General features: G+C 41.5%; 1 protein-coding gene across 7 annotated transcripts in view; it reads left to right on the top strand.

The window, feature by feature from the left end:
• CHD5 (chromodomain helicase DNA binding protein 5) overlaps window positions 1-23,844 on the top strand; it is a 401,420-nt gene that overhangs the window by 126,275 nt on the left and 251,301 nt on the right. For all 7 annotated transcript variants that reach the window (XM_068240507.1, XM_068240506.1, XM_068240505.1 and 4 more), the window contains exons 3-6: window positions 7,389-7,568; window positions 8,774-8,892; window positions 14,581-14,819; window positions 15,090-15,214. In XM_068240507.1, coding sequence (XP_068096608.1) covers window positions 7,389-7,568; window positions 8,774-8,892; window positions 14,581-14,819; window positions 15,090-15,214 — 663 coding nt within the window. The remainder of the gene's footprint in view (window positions 1-7,388; window positions 7,569-8,773; window positions 8,893-14,580; window positions 14,820-15,089; window positions 15,215-23,844) is intronic.

The following is a 23,844-nucleotide window of genomic DNA, read 5'->3' as shown; positions in this document are numbered from 1 at the left end:
GAATAAAAGGAGTACATTTTTTTTGAGCCTGTAAAAATGCAATATAATTATTTGTTATGTGTGTAAACAACATGTTGTTGAATTTTAATTCCATTAACAGAAGTCTTAGTCCCATGTAACTCAGTGCATGCCTGTTTTTGAACAATCTTTTTGATTAATGTCAAATTGAACATTTTCAATATACCCGTTCTGTAGCTGATTGTTCCAGTCATTTAGGTTAGGTTCACAGTGGGTATTGCACCACTTGTAAAATCAGGAACTCAGCAGAATGACAAAGTCATGCTGCATGTTATGTGCACATTGTGTCGCACACAGGGAAGTATACAGTCAGTTAAAAGTATGCTTCGCTGTTAACGAGCGCATTTTACTATTATTTAGTATTTATATAGCGCTGCAGTGCTGCACAAAGTATATAGGGTTTTTAGAAAAAGGACAGCTTACAGGGGCGAAAAGAGATAATTTGCATATTCAGTAGTGGGGCATTGTGGGTAACCACAAATGTTCACTTATAGCTGAATTATTGCAAATTTCCTTCTGTTTTAAGAAGGCAAAGTTCACCAAGCATTGCTTATTAGTAGTAGGAGGGCTTTTCGGTCTCTTTTATTCCCCTATACATCCCTAGTGGTTTGGGTCACCCTGAGCTGCTTGGTTACCCTGTAGAAAAAGGACAGAAACCCTTTAGGGGGAAAGCGGCACTCATGAAATGATAACGGATATTGGAAAGTACAAAAAAATCTTTATTACAATGTCCCACAGTAAACACTTCAGTAGATAGCAAAGAAAATAAAGGCAATTAAAATGCAATCCCATAAAATTGCTCCATATCAGAATAAACCCAATGCAAATTTATGTATCATGGTGCCACTAATATCTAATATTCGTAATATAAAGTAACACAGGAGATCAGAGAGATCCATGTGTAACTTAATGATGGTGCAAAACAATACAACCCAAAGTGTGCATTGTGAATATAAACTGTGAATCAACAATGATGTAGGAACACACATACAAATATAACTGTATATGAAAGTGTGCAGTAGCACACATCCATATAACCATAGAGTGAAATCACAACCTGAGTGCAAAACAAATTAGTAAACCATGAGTACAATTGACACTGGAACAGCCAGAGCAAAGTGCACCGTGCAACATTAGAAAATATATAGTGTAAAGTATATAGTCTTGTCACTTAACTGTCCATTCAGTGCTATGTTCTGTGTTACAATGCAGCTGTTACATCACACTGCAGTGCTCCACTAGACTCACTGTTATACACGCTTTCAGGCTGTATTTTTTTCTCTAAAGAACTCTGTCTGTGCCTCTTCTCTTCATATTCTGATCACAATGAAGATGTAGAGCCAAACAGCAGCCAAGCCCACAGAGATCATTGCTGACTTCTTCAGCTGGGCTGCTTCAGTTCACAGGCTTTAAAACAGAATTTCAAACTGATTAAACTATAAGATTAGGCATTTAGATCTGTGCTTGGAGTTTTGATTTAATTCAATTTTTGCTATTATTATTATAAATGCTACAAAGCAGAGTCATTTATCAGCTACAATAAGTTTTTTCTTAACATTTTAGTTGACCCTAGCAGGTTTCCTTTAGCTGAAAATGGATAGAGATCTTGCTCGCTTACCGGATGGGGAAAAAAATGATTGAGGCCCTCTTGTGGCCAAATAGTAAAACTACATCTACATAATTTTTTTTTCTATTTAACACAATAAATTACATTTAAAATTAACTGTTTACCTCCCACACTCCAAAAAGACCCAAACAAAATTTATAGCTAAAAAAAAAATAATTAAAAAATTACAATTTAAAAACAAAAACATAAATAGTTACCGTACCTAAGGGTCTGAACTTTTTTAATATGCATGTCAAGAGGGTATATTACTAATATTTTTTAAATTATAAGCTTGTAAATAGTGATGGATGCAAAAATGAAAAAATGCACCTTTATCTCCAAATAAAATATTGGCACCATACATTGTGATAGGGACATCATTTAAATGGTGTAATAACCGAGACAAATGGGCAAATAAATTACACAGGTTTTAATTATGGTAGCATGTACTATTTTAAGGCTTTAATGGCTGAAAACTGAGAAATAATGCATTTTTTTTTTTGCTTAATATTGCAGTTTAAAATGCATTTAGAAAAAAATAATTCTTAGCAAAATGTACCACCCAAATAAAGCCTAATTGGTGGTGGAAAAAACAAGATATAGATCAGTTCATTGTGATAAGTAGTGATAAAGTTATTGGCGAATGAATGGGAGGATAAAATTGCTCAGATGCATTAGGTGAAAAACGACTGAAGGTTGAAGTTAATGTTTTAGAAGAAAATAAAATTTTGATGACAATAATACTTTAACAGAAACACACATAGCATGTTTTCTCTTCTGTTATTCCAGCTGCTTTATTCCACACTGTGTTCATGCATACCAGTATGCTGCAAAATCACCTTCTCACCGAAATATTACAACTCTAGTATCTATATTGATTATTATATTGTATGTTTCTATCACTGAAAATATAAAAAAATTATGCCACATATTCATTTAAAAAAATGTGAATTGTGAGCTAATATTATAAGTTACCGGTAATGCCATGTGATTTGACATTTTTTCAGCAGTTTGTGTTACTGTTTCAATTCAAAGAACTATTGCCTACCTCAAGAAATCAGTGTTTCTTGGCTCCAATAACAACTTTTTAACTTTATCCTTACTGCATCTTGCACACCCCTCATAAAATAGATAGATGGCAGAGAGACCTCTATGGCATGATATTCAGCGTGAGCTTTTGAATGGCATTTAGAGAAACATTGGGGACATTTTCTAGAATTTTTTGCCAACCCTCATTAGGCGGGGGACCTATATCAGATTCCCACCTGTCACCACTATGGAAAGGACATATTTTAAGGGGTCTGGGTCTGGGAAGGAGGGCCTGATAATAAATTGTAGCTTGTACTACCATGTTAAATATAGGGGCCAGTTTTTACATTCTGTGTGTGTGTAAAGTGTGACATATTGGGAAAACATAAGTTCAATGAGATTAAAAAAAGCTGGTAGATCATTAAATGATTTAGGTGAGGAAATGTAATGTATAAGTTTAATGTCCATGTGGACCCAGCCAGAAGTACAATCAATTCCCATTAGCTCTGAGAAAGAAAGGTTCTTCCATAGAGGGGTAAAAATCATCAAACCTGTGATCCTAAAGGCTCCTGACCTTAGACCATACTTTCTGCATAAGGTATTGGGTAGGCTCCTCTCTACTAGTGTGCAATAACTTCTGGGCCTCTAATCTCTGTAGCAGACATGGGGAATCCAGTCTAACAGAGCCCTTGTAGGATCGAAAGCCACCCTTGTCTTTAGGGTACTGAAAGGTTTCTATCTTGATCCTGCAAATGGGATTAATCCCCCTAAAAGTCCTCACTCAAGTCCACACATGGAAATTGTAAAGAATGTATAAAAAGTTGGGTTATGAACACTATTTTAAAGGTGTATCCTCTTATCTCATCTACCACTAGCAACAATCTCACCTCTAAAATCTATCGTAATTGCTATATAGCAAGACTTGTCTATCCTTCTCTGTTGCTTCTCTGTGCAGATGCATATACTGGCTTCCATTTGACATAAGATGATTCAGTCTACTGTGCTGTGCCTTAAAATCACATTCCTACTCCTGCCTAATAGCATTTCTGACCTTATACATAAATACACCCCACTCTGCAAATTACTTGCTAATGACCTACTTTCGTATTCCCCCCACCTATTGCATACTTTCATTTCCCCACTTCTCAGATGTATTCTGCTTCTGTGTAATAGTTTGTACCTTAATACACCAGTATCTAGGTTTCTCATCTTCTACCCCTATTTATTGTACAATTCTACATACGGTACATTTTCCAAATAAAACTTAAGCCTGGAATAACATTCTCGTCCAGATAGGCTGCACCCACTCCCGCCGGCCATGCGTGCTCCCGATGCTGGCCGTTAGCCCAGCGATCAATGAATGGGATTATAGCTCCCATTCATTGATCGAAGTCTCCCGCAGAAAAAACGGCAGCCTCTTATCAGAGGCTGCGGTTTTTCTGAGTTAAAAAAGTTTCCTGTCCTCATTCATGTTCCTGGAAGCGTGATCGTACGCTTCCAGTACTTTTTGACTGTGGCCATCTTGTGGCCAAATAGTAAAACTACACCCACATCCATTTTTTATTAAATAAATACATTATTTTACATTTAAAGTTAGCTGTTTACCTCCCACACCAAAAATTACCCAAATACATTTTTTAATAAAAAACATTAATAGTTACCTAAGGGTCTAAACTTTTTAAATATGCATGTCAAAGGAGTATATTAATATACTTAAATTAAATTTTGGGCTTTTAAATTGTGATGGACGCAAATTGAAAAAATGCACCTTTATTTCCAAATAAAATATCGGCGCCATACATTGTGATAGTGACATAATGTAAATGGTGTAATAAGCGGGACAAATGGGCAAATAAAATACATGGGTTTAATTATGGTAGCATGTATTAATTTCAAACTATAATGGCCAAAATGGTCAATTTCTTAATATCCCTGTTAAAATGGATTTAGAATAAAATAATTCTTAGCAAAATGTATCACCCACAGAAAGCCTAATTGGTGGTGGAAAAAACAAGATATAGATCAATTAATTGTGATGAGTAGTGATAAAGTTATTGGCAAATGAATGGGAGGTGAAAGTTGCTCAGATGCAAAAAATGAACAACCCTGTGGGCTGAAGTGGTTAATAACAATAGGGACTCAAAAAAAGACAATGAACAGGTTAAGGGCAAACAAGGTTCTCTTTCCTGGGCCCCATAGCAGCTATAGGAATAGCTCCAGGTAGAGTTACATCCCTAGCCAGAGATGCTTTGTAGCAATGGATATCATTACAGGCCTTGTCTGGTGGCTGTTATTAATATAGAATTCCACGATTTGACTGACCAGGCCTGAAGTTCTTGTGACAAGCCACAGCTTTGTGAAGTCAGGAAATAGCAGCTATAAACATTTATGATGATCGAGGCTGCTCTGGTGAAGCCTTTCGTTGCGCCTGTAAAAAATGAAAGCACTATATTGCGGTGCGCTCTGACACTTTCATTGTGTACTTTACTGTGAAGAAGTGGATGAATTTCTTCTAGTGCAGACTGTTCTTGTGATTAGATAACTCTTTTCATACCTGTAACTCTTGCCGCTGACCTTGACCAGACACTTGTGTCTCCCATATAGAATAAATATAATATTGTAGTGGATTTTAGCAGCTTTTTTTTGCAGGGAATAAAGTAGAAATGTGATCTTTTTATTAAATGGACATGTTGCCCTTAACATCCTCATTCAGGGTTAAATGTTAAATGGCCAGTCCAGCTAAAAATGATTTTTTAGGATAGCATGATCTTGGTGGGCCATGTTAAATGGCCAGTCCAGCTAAAAATGATTTTTTTGGATAGCATGATCTTGGTGGGCCATGTTAGTGTTTGGCTTCTTATATCTTTAGGCAATCTAAGTGACAAGATCTCCCTACCTTGTGTCTCTTCTTGCTGGTTTTGACGTCTTGAGAATTACCATTCTCTGGTGCATTTGATTTCAGGATTAATCTCATCCCTGTATGAATTGGGCTTAGATACCCCTCCTCTGGAATGCCCTCCCACAATATGTTGGCGCTTTACAAATCAATAATAATAAATAATAATAGATATGTCAATAAAGTTGTGTTGATAGCTTAACATCACCTATTACCCTAGCAGTAACCCCCAAAATATGGCTATCATGAACCATGAAGTGGACTGGAGTCAAAAATTACTTAGTTCATTAAATGTATGTAAACTTATAATTTATGATATAGTAATAAGGACTACTGTTTTGCTTTCTTTTTTGTTGTTGTTGTTGTAACTTTTGTAGTTTTTGTTTTATGTGTGTCATGTCTGACACTTCTTTAGTGTCTGGTTAAAGAGGAACTCCAGTGAAAATAATGTAATAAAGAAGTGCTTCATTTTTACAATAATTATGTATAAATGATTTAGTCAGTGTTTGCTCATTGTAAAATATTTTAAATCCCTGATTTATATTCTGACATTTATCACATGGTGACATTTTTACTGCTTACAAGTAATGTAGCTGCTGCTTTCTGTTTTGGCAGTTGGAAACAGCTGTAAACAGCTACTTCCCACAATGCAACAGGGTTCACAGACAGGAAACTGCCAAGTGTATGTACTCAGAATTTCTTTGTGGGAGGGGTTTCACCATAATATCAGCCATACAGCGCCCCCTGATGGTCTGTTTGTGAAAAGGAATAGATTTCTCATGTAAAAGGGGGTATCAGCTACTGGTTGGGATAAAGTTCAATTCTTGATCGGAGTTTCTCTTTAAGTGCCAATCTGCATCCTCATTTCCTCAGTGTATGTTAGAATGACCATTGGTTGCCTTGATATTTTTAGCTCTTGGGAATTCTGTTTTATGTCATTGATACAGTCTTCAGCATCAAGAATTTGAATTTTAATTTTAGAGCTTACAGGCTTACATACAGCATACTTAGCATTAAACAATAAGATGACAAACTACAAATTAGCTTTCCACCTAACTTAGTATATCTCTTACCGAGAGAAACATAAAACTGTAACCTAGTACTATTTATGTGTAAAAGATTTGTTGCGATTTTTCACTAGTAAACCAGTTATCTTCCTGTTTTATTTTATAAATCAGTGCTGCAAAATTCACTGTTACAAACAGTGACCTTTAAGTGAAACAAAGTTATTCTCTACAAGCTGATGAGTTTGTATACAAGGTGGTACTTCCTTTCAACAAAACACAAATAGTGAAAAATTTAAAACATGAAACAAAAAGTCTTCACTACACAGATAAACAAAAACAAAGTACTGAAAAGTCCATTATGTCTGTGTAGCTGCCTAAATAAGTTTTGACTGAGATTCTCTGTAGAAAACACAACCACGTTTCTATGAACTGGGTACTTAGTAACACTCAGTGTAATTTAAGTTTGTAAACTATGGCCTATATGCAATAAACTTTTTTCTCCTGAGTTTTCTCCTAGTAAATCATTTTTCAACTTCTTTTAAAACAACTTTTCTGCACTTTGCAATTGAAAAAGTACCAAAAAGTAGAAGAAAAAGTTCTTTCAAAATTATGTTGTGTATTTTCTCTCTTGCTGGTGGTTTAAAAGGCATTTTATTGACAAGGTGTAAAAATATAACCTAGAAGAAAACTCAGGAGAAAAAGATAATTGAATATGGACCCATATATTTTTAGACTGTCTCATAAATTATTAGCTGCAGAAATGTCTAAAATTACTTTCGAGACTGGTCTCCAACTCTTTACATCATTTTCCCTTTTTCTGGCGGTTTTTCAGGGCAGTGATGAGGAGCTCTCAGAGAATGAGGAAGACTTGGTGCTGGAGAAATCAGAGAGTGAGGGAAGTGACTACGCTCCTAATAAAAAGAAGAAAAAGAAGCTTAAGGAAAAAAAAGAGAAAAAAGCAAAGCGGAAAAAGAAAGATGGTGAAGAAGACATTGATGAAGGGGGCATTAAGGTAAGGAGATCTCATTTCATTATGTTTTTGGATACAGGAACCCTTGTTGTGTCGTTTTAAATTGATGTTGAGAAACATAAGGTAGCATCTGTTACCTTCATGTGCACAGGGCTCCTAGTGGACTTAAAAGCTTGCAGCACTTGTCTGATTTCCACTTTCAATAATATTAAAAGGGACTGTAACATGCAAAATTAAACAAATTGTCTAAAAATAGTTAGTGCTCCAATTATACATGTAAACCCTTTTTTTCTATAATAAATCCCTATATGGACCTTGTGTTTTTTTTTTTTTACATGGCCTGGGTGGCTTTGCTGAATTGTGCGATGCCAACAAAATTGTGTTTTTTTTTCCCTTAGCAAGAGTAACAAGCTTATCTCAAAATGCAAGCCCATTTCAGATAAGGTAAAGACACTATGCCGAGAAGGTTTTTGTAACCCCCTCCCTCCATCTCCCTTTGAAGAGTTTACACAGTGATGTAAGCCTTTGGGGTTTTCTGTGGGAGGGACAACAATCTGTAAAATAAGCAGTACATTAACACTGAGCTGGGTAAAAAAAAGGAAATGGCAGAAGTGATGTCACTTTTGGCCTCCCAGAGAATCAGTAAATTAAACCAGCAAAAATATTATTTTCTTTTTTTTATATATCACACTTCCCTTAAATCTGACAGTGAACACTAAAAACAACAGGATAGGTAACCTAAATAAATAATTTCCTATTGGGTGATTTACCGTATTTTAATTTTTCAGTTATTATAGAGTTTCATCGTACATAAAATAAATTTTACATTCAGACTAACGGCCCATCCAATATAGCTGCCATTGTCTGACTCACAAGCTACATTGCAGGGTCCCTGTCTTGTCAAATTGCTAATTAGAGTAATACTGAACAGGTCCTTATCTCTTCTAGTTACTTCATCTGAATCTAGCTTTATTAATAGTCAACTATGAAGGCTGCTGACTTAGTAGTAAATATTTATTTCTATGCTGTAATGCTGCTCCTCTAATTTCAATACCTTCCAAATCACTCATATCAAGCATAAACACAGAGTTTCTTGCATTACACTTTTTAAGGGAATGGCTTAGACCAGTCTACTAGCCAACAAGCAATAGATCCTCCAATAAGCTAGCATTGTTACAAGATCAAGATGGCAACTTGCATATCAGCCTGCAGACTGCTTTATTAATACAATTAAATTTTTCCTGAAGGAGCCAAAGACCTCATCACAGTTGATGGAGGAGTGGGGCCTGGACAATGTGGATTATGCTTTCTCTGAAGAAGATTACCACACACTGACTAACTATAAGGCCTTCAGTCAGTTTCTAAGGTGAGACATTGAGGAAATGCAGCAGACATTTGTGCTAAGTCTTAGGGCTTGATTGACAAAAGAGTGCTAACTGTTAGCACGGCCGTTTTCGCACGAATTTTCGCATTGCGTGATTTTTTGCGCAAAACGATAACGTTATTGCGCGTAAACGCAAATTTTCACATGAAAACGATCTTTATTTTGCGTTTGCGCGTGAAAACGTTAACGTTTCGCGCGGAAATTCGCGATCGCACGCAATACGAAAATTCGCACGAAAACGGCCGTGCTAACAGTTAGCACTCTTTTGTGAATCAAGTCCTTAGTGTTTTAATATAAAGCCTACTGACCTATTGTTCTAGTGCCTGTTCCTTGCACCTAACATTACATACATTACATAATTCATGGTGCCTTAGTTAACAAAAAAAAAGTAATGAAAACAGTAATTTTCAGTGCAGAGCCTGTAATCAGGAGATTTTGGTTTAAGTTGCCCTTCTCCTCTTCCTTTTGGCGGTTATGTGCTGTGTCATTGTAGTGTCCCTTAGATTACTATAATGTACAAGAAAAAGGGAGAGGGAAGGTGATCTCCAAGGTTCTTCAGGCTTTAGTCGCCTAAGAATGCGTGAAGAGACTAGGAGCCTAATCGTGAAGTATCTCAGTTAGACTGTTGTGGTGTATCTAATGTAAAGTGCTTTAAACTCACAAAGGTAGGTTGCAGCTCTTGCAACCACTGTATAAGCCTGTGGGAAAATAACCTTCCCCACTTGGTTTCTCCTAAGACTTCTCAAGAACTGGATGGTCGCTCTCCTTGAAGAACCTCAGGGTTGGTGTAGGCACTAAAGCTAGAGGGATCACCTCATGAGGAGGTGTAGCTATAACACAAAACAGGGTAGAAGGCTCCCAATATCTATATCTATCTATCTATCTATCTATCTATCCATCTATATATATATATATATATATATATATATACTGTATATATATATATATATATGGATAACTTACAGTATGAACTAAAGATAAAAAAGAGGTAATCTTACCTCTCCTGAAGAACAACACCACATTTATTAGAAAGGAATATTTATTTAAGCACAAGTGCTTAAAGTGTTTCATGGGCTGTAACCCACTTTTTCAGGTCAGTTCAAAACCAAGTGCCTGAAACCAAACACATGTCTCTTTAAGTACAAACATTTCACAGTCATCATATATCAATTTAAAACATTCCCTTCTACAATTGAAAAAGTAGTCACAAAGTAGATTGAGTATCATTTTGTAATACAAACATATGCACATTAAATTCTTATTGCCTTTTTGAACCCACTAAAAGTACACCAATGCTCTGTCTGGGCCAATCTATAGGATTAAAGGCCTGATACCTGATATCTTTAAATGTGTAATCTATACTGTTTATAACCTTTAAATGACCCCAAGTGCTAGTGTGCCATCATAGAATAATGATTTCCAAACATTAAGTGTATACTTCATAGAATAATGATTTCCAAACATTAAGTGTATACTAAGTAAAATAGTGCATAGATAAATATAAAAGTGGTAAACAATAAAATTACTAATAAAAAGTCTGTATAATGCCCAAAGTGCTGATGCTAACTCTTTAAAGAGAGAATGGATGCATATAAAGCTCCTAATAACTGATTGGCATTCATAGTTACATAGTTACATACATAGTTACATAGTTATTTTGGTTGAAAAAAGACATACGTCCATCGAGTTCAACCAGTACAAAGTACAACTCCAGCCTGCTCCCTCACATATCCCTGTTGATCCAGAGGAAGGTGAAAAAACCCTTACAAGGCATGGTCCAATTAGCCCCAAAAGGGAAAAATTCCTTCCCGACTCCAGATGGCAATCAGATAAAATCCCTGGATCAACATCATTAGGCATTACCTAGTAATTGTAATAGTATTGCATCTTATTCTTATTGAGATTTAGTAAAAGATGTTTGGACAGGTAATATTAAGTAAAGTGCTTGGTGGAAAGTCTACAAAAAAAACCTTCACAATGACTGTGCGGAGTGTGGGCACCTCTATAGTGGCTGCTCCCACACTCCAGAACCTTTTTAACTATGCAGAGCAGCTGTATTTCGCACCAATCAGCTACTTCGGCCTGGCGAAATTTCCGGTCACGCGTCCCTCCCACCAATAATACCATAATGGGCTCAATTCACAAAACTTCATAAATGACTTATTTATCACCTAATTCATAAAAATAACCTTTCAGCACATTTACAAGCAAAAAAATCACTCAAAGTAAGTTGTTCCTGATTAACTTAATTTCAATATTACTTTTCTTACCTTAATTATATTATATTTTTGCTTTTTTGGAGCTTAAAAATGTAACATAAATAAGGTGAAAACAGATGAAAAAAATGTGAAAAAGCTTTGTGAATCATGATCAAGGTGTTCTGTTCAAAAGATTCTGGATGAATTATTGGCCATCAAAGGAAAAAAATAAATGATTTGCATGACTGTCCAGAACTGATGAATTGTAGATTTGATTTTGGACACTGTTGGAAGTCACAACTAGTTATTATTTTTGTGCTCTGAGTCTTATGAAGAAGCAAATGCTTGAAACATTATACATCCTACTGTGCTCCATGTCTGAATATTATTTTGCTTTACTTTTGAATTGTGTTATTAGGTAGTAAGGCAGAGCGGCAGTGCACATCCAATTAAAAGACCATCTTTATTCAAATCTGGTTAAAATGGCATCTGCCAATAACAACATCCACTAGGAGAAGAGAGAGGTACAGTACAGGATGACACAGAGGTCTGTCGCTCTGCCTTACTAGCTAATACGTTCCTATTGTTTGGTAAGCTGCAATCCTGGAGACCTGAGTCTTTATCCTGCGTTCATTTCTTCTAGCTACTTTGGCATTGCCTTATTCTTTTGTGTATGGAGTGGGACTCAAGACTGAAATTGTGCCTGCTCTTCTCTGTCTCACTAATTCGATAAAGGTTGGATCGGAGGTGCCAAAGCAGGATAAAAACATTTAAAATCTGTTTTAAAAGGAGGTAATGGTGGACTTACCTCCACAGTAAAAGGACACAGGATCTGTTTATAATAGGGCAGCAATAAAATGTATTTGCAGTACTCCACAATGCATCACGTTTCACAGGACCACTCCCGCTTCATCAGACAATGATGGCGCAATAAAAAACTGTAGAAATCAGAAACAGTAGGTTAAGGATCTAATACAGAGCTTTGTTTCCAAAGTGACATAGCTAACATATTGTAACATATACTCACGTTAAACCTTTATACATTGGTTTCTGTAGACATTGTGCCGCCAAAGACTATTAAAAGTCCATACAAATTATCATCAGTGCACTAAACATCCCTAAGGTCATCAAAAACACCATAATAATACTATAAGGAACCTACCTGTTTCTGGTGACGAGAACCAGGCGAAATACATTGCTACCGGGTCTCGGCGCTTGTTCCCCGCTGATGACGCTGTTGCTCAGACACAGGCCGCACTTTCTGATAGGCGGGGGCGTGTTCCCAGTACGCCCTCCACAGATGTAAACAATATTCAGCTGACTCCGGTCGTCTGATCGTGTGGTGTCAGCTGACGTTACAGCTGACACCTAGGTAGGTGTACTACTGTGTGATTGGATATGCAGAGTGTGGCAGGCCACTGATTGGATGAAAGCTGTATTTAAACCTGCACAGTGCTCCCAGTCATCGCCCATGATAAGCATAGCTTTGGCTAGTTGCTAGGTGTGCACTCACATTGTTAGATTACTGGATCTTGACCTTCGGCTTGTATTTGACTATTCTTGTCTGCTGTTATTAACCCTTGCTTTGATTCCTGGATACTCTTGCCTGCCACCTGGACCGACCTTTGCTTGTTAACTGGATACCCTTGCCTGCCGCCTGGACTGACCTCTGTCTGTTTACTGGATACCCTTGTCTGCCGGCTGGACCGACCTCTGCCTGTTACTGGACACTTGTCTGCCACCTGTACCGATCACTGCCTGTTTACTGGATACTCTTGCATGCTACCTGGACTGGACATTCTAAGTATACTTGATCCAATCCTTGTCTGTTGCTTGAATAACCTTGCATGTGGACTTTGCATGAACTCTCTCATATATCACCTGAATCATCCATTACCTGTTGAATAACCTTGCATGCGGACCTTACATGAACTCCCTCATTACTTGGATCGCTCACTGCCTGTTGAATAACCTGGCATGTAAACTTTGCATGAACTCTCTCATATATACCTGGATCCTTCACTTCCTGTTCCTGATACATCTGTCATTACTGACAATTGATGCTAAGGGCCTCATCCACCTGAATCAAGGTAATAGCCCTGTGTGATACTTATGAACTATTGGACTGTGTTACTAGCCTCATTGGGCTTCTGGTGGGTTATTGTCCTCTCTAACCACAGTCAGGAGACAAATAACGTGTCCTGTTCATGAGGGGGCTTGTCTATAGGTGAAGACAGTGGGCTGGGCTGAGAGCCGTGGTAATAGATTGGGGCAAAGAGACTGATTGGGGACATAATCTGTTAGGCCTTACAAATCATAACGCAGGGTTAAGTATTGAGGTATGCGATTGTATATTCAAGTGTTATAAAAGTTGGTAAAAAGAAGAAATTTGTTGTGCTGAAGTGCAATAGTAAAACTGTGGTCACGGCTATTTCGCAATTTGAGAAAGGGCAGGATTGCCCGAAACAGCAGTCTGTAATTGCTGCCTTGCCAATAAAAAAGCTATAATCTACTACTGGTGGTGCCGACCCATCCTTGTATGCTTATAGTAAATCTGTCCAGAAAAAATGTGCTGTAGTGCAGAAATATAGCCGTCCCGGATTTATGCAGGAGAAAGGGCTATAGTGTTAAGAATTGGCAAATGGGGATGGTGTGTATCTTTATTGCTCCGTTTTTCGTCTGATAAAGCAGGAGTGGTCCTGTAAAACGCATTGCATTGTGTAGTATTGCAAATTTTATTGTTGACCTATTATCAACAGATCTTGTGTCTACTTCCTGTGGAGGTAAGTCCACCACTACCTTATTTTGAAACGGATTTTAAACGTTTATATCCTGATTTAGTGCCTTTGTTCCAATCTTTATCGAATTGTGAAGTCCACCCTTGGTGGAGGGTTGCTACCCCCTTTATTGCCTATCTTCAGAGAGCGACTTCTTAACCTGAGTGGGGTCAGGTTCTAATTCGCCCCACCTGCATATACAGTGGTTGCCTTTGTGGTAACCCATGCTTGTGAGTATAACATATTACTGTGCATGTATTCAACCTTCTCTGCTACAAAACATACTACACTATATTGAGCTCTCGGTTCCTTTTTTTCTGTCTCACTAAGCTGCTCCCACTTTCTAACTGTCACCATCTCTAATCATGTGATACTGCGTGCTATTATTATGTGACTTACGTGGTGATATTATTGGTGGACATGGGTCTTCAGTTAACCTAGATTAGATTTTTCTATAAGTGACATAAAACTGCAGCCCAGGACCTCATGTGGTCCAAGTGTTCTGCTTATTGCTCACCAGGATCCAATCATATTTCTTGTTTCAGTAGCTCTGTAAAGTTGACATCTGGAAGCAGGACAACCATTTCAGCGGAACATGTATTTATTGTAGAAATTTTGTGATTTTTACATATCTATGTTACAAGCCTTGTCAGCAATAAATAACTATAACTCATTTTCTTTAATATTCATTGTAGGCCTTTAATAGCTAAAAAGAATCCCAAAATCCCCATGTCTAAGATGATGACTGTGCTTGGTGCCAAATGGCGAGAGTTCAGTGCCAACAACCCATTGAAGGGGAGTTCGGCGGCGGCGGCTGCAGCGGCAGTGGCGGCTGCTGTGGAAACTGTGGCAGTGGCTCCTCCACTTCTTGTGGCCCCCCAGCCTCCACCTCAGCCTCCTCCAATACGGAAAGCCAAAACAAAGGAAGGTAAAGGTATGTTGACAAAGTGATGGTAAAGGAACATCTCTGTTTGTCTATTCAACAAAGTTCCAATTTTGCCTCAGTTTTTTTTATTTATATATTGCTGATATATTACGCAGCACTGTACAAAGTATATTGTCTTGTCGCTAACTGTCCCTCAAAGGGGCTCACAATCTAGTCCCTATAGCTGTCTTTCTTTCCATCTTTGGCTCTAAATCATTTTTCTCTTGTGGGATATTATCACAACTTTGTTTCTAATACAGTGACTTTTTTATTTCTTAGGTCCTGGTGTAAGGAAAAAATCTAAATCATCCAAAGATGCAAAAAAGAAGGTCAAAGGCAAGAAGATTGCAAACCTCAAATTTAAATTTGGAGGAATGGCGAACAAGCGGAAAAAGGGCTCTTCTGTAAGTAAAACCTGACAGAAAATATCAGAATTTGGCCATTAGAAGGTAGGCAAAGGGCAGGATTAGAACCCCACGTATTGCCTTGGTCAGAAGGCAACACCTAAGCCACGATTCCTTTTACAGTTCCTGGCAAGAATAGTTTATTAAATAGCTATGGGGTTATTTTGCAAGCTGCAAAGATTTTGACTTGCTGGACCTGTCTGCCACCTCACACTGATCCAGAAAGGATTTCCTTTCAAATTGAACTAGCCATCATACTGTAACGATCGGTGGGCGCAGAGAGTATCTGATTACCGGTGATCTGCAGTATCGCCGGAAATACAGATATATACCAGATTATAAGTGATCTGCAGTCTCACCGATAATCCGATATACAAACTAACCTCTGTTCGCCTGAGTAGAGTGTAGTGTTTTGGTGTAACAGTAACACTAGGAGGCCTAGGCCTCAGTGCAGCAAGGAGAACTGCACGGATTCCTTCCGCAGACCTGAGCTCTCCAAGACGGGAGGAGTCAGACTGACAGTAGGAAGGAAAGTCCGAGAGTGACACTCAGGAAGAAGTGTCACTAACAGGACTGGGAACCGCCTCCAATCGTGAGGTCGGTTCTCGAGGTCAGACAAGCCAGGTCGTACACACACGGACAGATAAAGTACAAATACAGTAGGCAAAGGCGGAGTCAAAGTACAGGCAGGGTTCAGCAACGGGGTATCAGATATATCGGGGTACAAAATCAGGAGGCAGAAACAGAGTCTAGAAACGAGCCGAGGTTCGGCAACAGAGTATCAGAAATATCGAGGTACAAGGTCAGAGTTCAGGAGGATAGTCGAGGCAGGCAAAAGTCATAACAGAAAATCACAATCAAACTAGTACTTTAGCTATCAATAATCTAGCTAAGTGTAGGATTACAGCTCCAGCTGGTCCCGGCACACTTAAGGATCTGACTACGGATCTGGGTGCTCCCACATATGTGATCGCACGCCAGACAAAGAGCAAGTGAACAACCAGCAGTATATATACTCTAGGACCTTTCCAGGACCTCCCTAATTGCTGGTCCAATGAGAGCAGTGGAATTTGTCAGCTGACCCAGCTGGTCAGCCGACACCCTTCTAACTGCTATTTAAACTCTGCCTCTCTGCTCGCGCGCGTGTAAGTCTGAATCTTGGTGGACTATCAGTCCCAGCCACACCAGTACTGTCATGCAATGTATCTAGTGCGGGGGCCGCCTCTGATGCGGATTCCGCCGCACTGCCTATGCGGCATGCAGCGTTTTTTCCGCGTTGTGACGCCATGCTGGACGCGAAAACAGCCGCCTCACCTTGAGAGACTGCGGCATTTCCGCGTTTCCTTACAGTACCCCCCCCCCGAGGAGTGGACTCCGGACAACTCCTTCCAGGCTTTTCTGGATGTACCGTATGAAATTCCCTCACTAACTCATCCGCATGCATGCGGTTCCCAGGTACCCATTGCCTCTCCTCAATGCCGTACCCCTTCCAATGTACGAGATACTGCACCGAGTTCTGTACAGTACGTGAATCTATGATTTTTTCCACCTCATACTCGGGTTGGGCATTGACTAAGACAGGAGGAGGAGGAGTGGGACCCAGCTGGACTGCGGGTTTGAGAAGTGATACATGGAAAGACCTCACTCCCCGCATGCTGGTGGGAAGATCAACGGTATATGTGACATCGTTGATCTTCCTAGTCACAGGGAATGGGCCCACGAACCTGGGACCAAGTTTGTCAGAAGGTTGTTTCAGAGCCAAATGACGTGTAGACACCCAAACCAAGTCTCCAGGTTGGAAGCTCCACTCTACTGAACGTCTCTTATCAGCTTGACCCTTTTGATTAACAAAAGCTTTTCGTAAATTATCTCTCACCGTGCGCCAAATATCTTTAAAAGATCTCTGCCAGGCTTCCAAAGCTGGAAACGGAGAGGAGGCCACTGGCAATGGTGAGAACTTGGGCAATCTTCCAGACACCACCTGGAATGGAGAGAATCCGGTGGAGGAGCTTTTTAAATTGTTTTGTGCGAACTCCGCGAAAGGCAGAAATTTGACCCAGTCGTTCTGTGTTTCTGCAACATAGCACCTCAAGAATTGCTCCAAAGACTGGTTGATTCTCTCCGTTTGCCCATTGGTCTGTGGGTGGTAGCCCGATGAAAATGACAACTTCATGCCCATTTGTTGGCAGAATGCCCTCCAGAATTTAGAAATGAACTGGACTCCCCGATCCGACACTATGTTTTCCGGAATGCCGTGCAGCCGGAACACATGTGTGATAAACAGGTCAGCCAATTCCTGGGCCGAGGGGAGTCCTTTCAAGGGCACGAAATGGGCCATTTTACTGAAGCGGTCGACTACCACCCAAATGACCGACATGCCTTCTGACTTGGGAAGTTCACCTACAAAATCCATGGACAAATGGGTCCATGGCTCACTCGGGGTGGGTAAAGGCTGCAAGGTACCCACAGGTGCCAGCTGGGAGGGTTTACTCTTAGCACAAACCGCACATTCCCTCACGAATTCCTTGCAATCAGCTGCCAAGGAAGGCCACCAAGCACATCTAGCTACCAGATCCTGTGTTCTAGATGCTCCAGGATGCCCAGCATTTTTATGCGTATGGAACATCTCTAGAACCTGGAGACGGAACGGTAGCGGAATGAACAGCACCCCTGCGGGTTTTCCTTCTGGGATGTCTTGTTGGAAGGGAATTAAAGTCCCCTTCCAATCCTCCCAAGTCTCTGTTGCGGCCAGTACCAACCTCTGGGGAACAATAGTCTCTGGAATGGAGGGCTGTGCTGTCTCTGACTCAAAGCACCTGGACAAGGCATCCGCCTTAGTGTTCTTGCTACCCGGTGTATACGTAATAATGAAAGAGAATCGAGAAAAAAAATAATGACCAACGAGCCTGGCGAGGGCTCAACCTCTTAGCTCCCTCGATGTATTCTAGATTTTTATGATCAGTGTAAACCGTGACCGTATGCTCCGCTCCCTCTAACCAGTGTCGCCATTCCTCGAAGGCTAACTTAATGGCTAAGAGCTCTCTGTTGCCAATATCGTAGTTCCTTTCCGCAGGGGAGAATCTACGGGAGAAGTAGGCACACGGGTGCAATCTACCCTGCAAGCCAGATCGCTGAGACAGCACAGCCCCCACCCCGACCTCTGAGGCATCCACCTCAACAATAAAAGGAAAAGACGTATCCACATGCCTGAGGATGGGTGCAGAACAAAATAAGCCCTTCAGGGTGGCAAAAGCCTGTAACGCCTCGGGAGACCAGTGAGTGGTATCTGCACCCTTCTTGGTGAGACTGGTAAGTGGAGAAATCACCGTAGAGTACCCCTTTATGAACCTCCTATAATAGTTGGCAAAGCCAAGAAACCGCTGAAGCGATTTCAAGCCTACCGGCTGAGGCCATTCTAACACAGCGGAGACCTTGGCCGGATCCATGGACAGGCCAGTAGTAGAGATTATGTACCCCAGGAAAGCGACAGATGTTACCTCGAAGATACATTTTTCTAACTTAGCATACAATAGATTCTGCCTTAGTCTGTTCAAAACGAACCTCACATGGGTCCTATGTTCAGAGAGACTGTTGGAGAAGATAAGAATATCGTCTAGATAAACTAGAACAAATCTTCCCAACACCTCTCTGAAGACCTCGTTGATGAGTTCCTGGAAGACGGCCGGGGCATTACATAACCCGAAGGGCATTACCAGGTACTCATAATGCCCGTCTGGTGTATTAAAGGCCGTCTTCCATTCATCGCCCTTTCTTATGCGTACCAGGTTGTACGCACCTCGCAAATCCAGCTTAGAAAAGATCTGGGCGCCAGTGATTTGTGTAAAAAGATCGTCTATCAAGGGTAGCGGATAGCGATTTTTTACTGTAATCTTGTTGAGACCGCGGTAGTCAATGCAAGGCCGCAGACCTCCGTCTTTCTTTTTTACAAAGAAGAAGCCTGCCCCAGCAGGCGACCGGGACGGCCGAATAAAGCCTTTGGCCAGATTCTCCCTAATGTACTCCTGCATCGCCAATTTTTCGGGCCCCGACAAATTGTACAAACGACCCCGGGGGGGTACACAACCAGAACGGAGATCAATGGGACAGTCGAAAGGGCGATGTGGAGGCAATTTATCGGCAGCTTTAGGGCAGAAAACATCAGAATATTCAGCATACTGGTCTGGTACCCCTTCCACCTGAATTCTGGTTTGCCCCAATGTTAGCTTCCCCAAACACTGATGAAAACAATGGGGAGACCAGGAGGTTAACTGACCCGTGGCCCAGTCGATGTGCGGTGAATGGACTTGCAACCACGGCATGCCTAAGATAATAGTGGAGGTTGACATGTGCAGCACAAAAAATTGTAATTCTTCCCCATGCAGAACCCCTATGGTAAGTCTCACCATCGGAGTCTGTGACAGGGCACGATTCCGTTGCAGAGGGGAATCGTCCACTGCCGTAACCTGAATGGGGGGTCTCACAGGAGTGAGTGGGAGGCCCAACTCCTGAGCAAATTCGAAGTTCATAAAATTAGCCGCTGAGCCAGAATCAATAAAGGCTTCAGTGGATACAGATTTATCCTCCCATGTAACCGTACAAGGGAGAAGTAATTTTTTCTCTTTAAGGGGTGCAATTTGCGTGCCCAGGGTGTCACCCCCCACTACTCCTAGGCAAACTCGTTTCCCGACTTGTTAGGGCAGTTTCGCACTCTATGCCCTGCTGCTGCACAATACAGGCACAGCTGTTCTGTCATTCTCCGCCTTCGTTCCACCTGGGTCAGCCTTGACCGACCAATCTGCATTGGTTCGGGCGGTGGCAAGGCCGGGGAGGGTGAGACAGGCGGAGAAGGTGTCACTAGGGGTGTAGCGGATGGTGCCGCGTACGATGTCACCCTGACACGGTGACTGCCCCTAGCCTGCCTCTGGTGGCGCAACCTGCGATCCACTCGAATGGCCGATGATATGGCTTCATCAACCGTCTTGGGCTCAGGCACGGTTAACATTAAGTCGGAGACCTCCTCTGACAACCCAGACAAGAAGTAATCCATTAAGGCAAAGTTGTCAAATCTAGTAGTGACTGACCACCTGCGGAATTCTGCCGCATAATCCTCAACCGAACCTCTGCCTTGCCGCAAAAGTTTGAGCTTCCGCTCAGAGGATGCAGCAAGGTCAGGGTCGTCGTAAATTACGGCCATAGCCTTAAAGAATTCCTCTACCGAGGGTAGAGCTGTATCGGTAGAAGGCAGGTTATATGCCCAGGACTGGGAGTCGCCAGTCAGCAGGGTTTTAATGAAGATGACCCGTTGGGCCTCAGTCCCCGAGGATCGGGGTCTCAACTCGAAATATGACAACACTCTACTCCTGAAATTCCGGAAGTCAGATTTGTGGCCGGAAAACTTATCAGGTACAGGCATACGTATGTCATCACTAGGAGGGGATCGCACTGAATCAACTGACGTCTGTAGGGTTTTCACAGAGCCTGATAAGGCATCAATTAAGGCTTTGTGCTGGCCCAGTGCTTGATGAATGTTATCCACCGAAGTGGCAAGCACAGTCAGAGGATCAGTGCGTGATTCCATCGTTTTTGTGGTCTGGCGTTCTGTAACGATCGGTGGGCGCAGAGAGTATCTGATTACCGGTGATCTGCAGTATCGCCGGAAATACAGATATATACCAGATTATAAGTGATCTGCAGTCTCACCGATAATCCGATATACAAACTAACCTCTGTTCGCCTGAGTAGAGTGTAGTGTTTTGGTGTAACAGTAACACTAGGAGGCCTAGGCCTCAGTGCAGCAAGGAGAACTGCACGGATTCCTTCCGCAGACCTGAGCTCTCCAAGACGGGAGGAGTCAGACTGACAGTAGGAAGGAAAGTCCGAGAGTGACACTCAGGAAGAAGTGTCATTAACAGGACTGGGAACCGCCTCCAATCGTGAGGTAGGTTCTCGAGGTCAGACAAGCCAGGTCGTACACACACGGACAGATAAAGTACAAATACAGTAGGCAAAGGCGGAGTCAAAGTACAGGCAGGGTTCAGCAACGGGGTATCAGATATATCGGGGTACAAAATCAGGAGGCAGAAACAGAGTCTAGAAACGAGCCGAGGTTCGGCAACAGAGTATCAGAAATATCGAGGTACAAGGTCAGAGTTCAGGAGGATAGTCGAGGCAGGCAAAAGTCATAACAGAAAATCACAATCAAACTAGTACTTTAGCTATCAATAATCTAGCTAAGTGTAGGATTACAGCTCCAGCTGGTCCCGGCACACTTAAGGATCTGACTACGGATCTGGGTGCTCCCACATATGTGATCGCACGCCAGACAAAGAGCAAGTGAACAACCAGCAGTATATATACTCTAGGACCTTTCCAGGACCTCCCTAATTGCTGGTCCAATGAGAGCAGTGGAATTTGTCAGCTGACCCAGCTGGTCAGCCGACACCCTTCTAACTGCTATTTAAACTCTGCCTCTCTGCTCGCGCGCGTGTAAGTCTGAATCTTGGTGGACTATCAGTCCCAGCCACACCAGTACTGTCATGCAATGTATCTAGTGCGGGGGCCGCCTCTGATGCGGATTCCGCCGCACTGCCTATGCGGCATGCAGCGTTTTTTCCGCGTTGTGACGCCATGCTGGACGCGGAAACAGCCGCCTCACCTTGAGAGACGGCGGCATTTCCGCGTTTCCTTACACATACTTTTTAATTTGTTTAACCACCCTGGCGTTCTGATTAAATCGCCAGGGTGGCTGCGGGAGGGTTTTTTTTAAATAAAAAAAAAACTATTTCATGCAGCCAACTGAAAGTTGGCTGCATGAAAGCCCACTAGAGGGCGCTCCGGAGGCGATCTTCCGATCGCCTCCGGCGCCCAGAATAAACAAGGAAGGCCGCAATGAGCGGCCTTCCTTGTTTTGCTTATATCGTCGCCATAGCGACGAGCGGAGTGACGTCATCGACGTCAGCCGACGTCCTGACGTCAGCCGCCTCCGATCCAGCCCTTAGCGCTGGCCGGAACTTTTTGTTCTGGCTACGCTGGGCTCAGGCGGCTGGGGGGACCCTCTTTCGCCGCTGCTCGCGGCGAATCGCCGCAGAGCGGCGGCGATCAGGCAGCACACGCGGCTGGCAAAGTGCCGGCTGCGTGTGCTGCTTTTTATTTCATTAAAATCGGCCCAGCAGGGCCTGAGCGGCAGCCGCTGGCGGTGTTGGACGAGCTGAGCTCGTCCAGACCGCTCAGCTGGTTAAGACAGAGTGGCCATTGTATTAAAGATTTACCAGGTGTTTATTATGGTCTGCATCCCTGTTGGGTTTTTCCTCTTGTTATGTGGTGTCACCAGTAACAGGAAGCAATGAGAATCTCTCCAGTGAGAATACATTTCCCATTTCTTGCTTAAAGAAAACCTGAACTGAAAATTAAAAGTCAATATAAGCATACACAAGTCATACTTACCTTCCATGTAGTCTACTCCTCAGTGTCTTTCTGTCCCGCGTCCTGTTTATTCACTGTGATCAAGGGAATTTTCCATCCTCCATTTTAAAAATGGCCATTACCCATAACAGCTTTCTGGTCAGCACACAGTTAAACTGTAACTTCGCCCACTTGAGCCATAGGGAAACATGGACATTACCTGGTATATTAGTTTTCCTCTCAGCTATAACTGACAGCAACTGATATTTTACTGACAGCAACTGATATATTTCAGATCTGACAAAATACTGTCAGAACTGGAAGGGATCACTGTAAGAAGAAAATGGTGAGCTTCTGAGAGGAACTGATGGCAAGGTAACTATGTAATGTTCATTTGAAGTTACCTTATGTGTTTATTTTAAATATGTTTACTCAGTACAGGTTCTCTTTAAATAATCTCCCTACTCAGGCAGAGGTAAAAGCCAAATATGCAATGAACAGAGTGGGTTTCATTGACCTTGGTTATATTATTTGTTGACATAATTTCTCTTTTAGAGCCTTCCTTTCAGGAACTGTTTGGTGTAGTTTCTATTTCAGCTCAGTAGGGTCACACTTGCAGCTGTCGATGCACAGAGGAACCTGAGATTGTAACCCAGCAGGAACAGAAAGCAGTGCATTAAAGTCCTCTTCTGTCCAGCTCTGCCAATGTATTTTTTATTTAGTGATAAACTAACTTTAGTGATAAACAGGCAGTCTCTGTATCTGCTCTGTATGTGCTTCAGGCAGAGAATGGCGCTACATTTTCAGGATGCTACATAATGTCATTCACAACACAGGTTATGTAGTGGACTTGCTAAACTCTGGCTCATAAGGAATCATCCACTCATCACTCGATAGATTCCATCATGCTTTGCAGTGTAGCAACAGCAAATCTGACACCAGCATTAATCACTGATATTGAAACATGAAGGTTTGGAACAGGTAACAGTTGGTAAATTGGGGAAACTTTGATGAAACGTCCAGGAATAGGTTAGATGATTTAACCATGTATTACAGTCTTCATACACATTCAGGACTGTATATTTAATCAAAGATCCTACAACTAATATATTTATGTATGGCTGGGTGCACACATAGCAGAAATGCTAGTGTTGTGTAAAACGCTGCGTTTTTGCCGCTAATTGGAGTCTATGGGCCGATGGAAAAAATGCATATAAAAACGCATATGC

Source organism: Hyperolius riggenbachi, chromosome 6, assembly GCF_040937935.1.
Source record: "Hyperolius riggenbachi isolate aHypRig1 chromosome 6, aHypRig1.pri, whole genome shotgun sequence".
Lineage (NCBI taxonomy): Eukaryota > Metazoa > Chordata > Amphibia > Anura > Hyperoliidae > Hyperolius > Hyperolius riggenbachi.
This window is presented reverse-complemented; position numbering and strand designations above follow the sequence as displayed.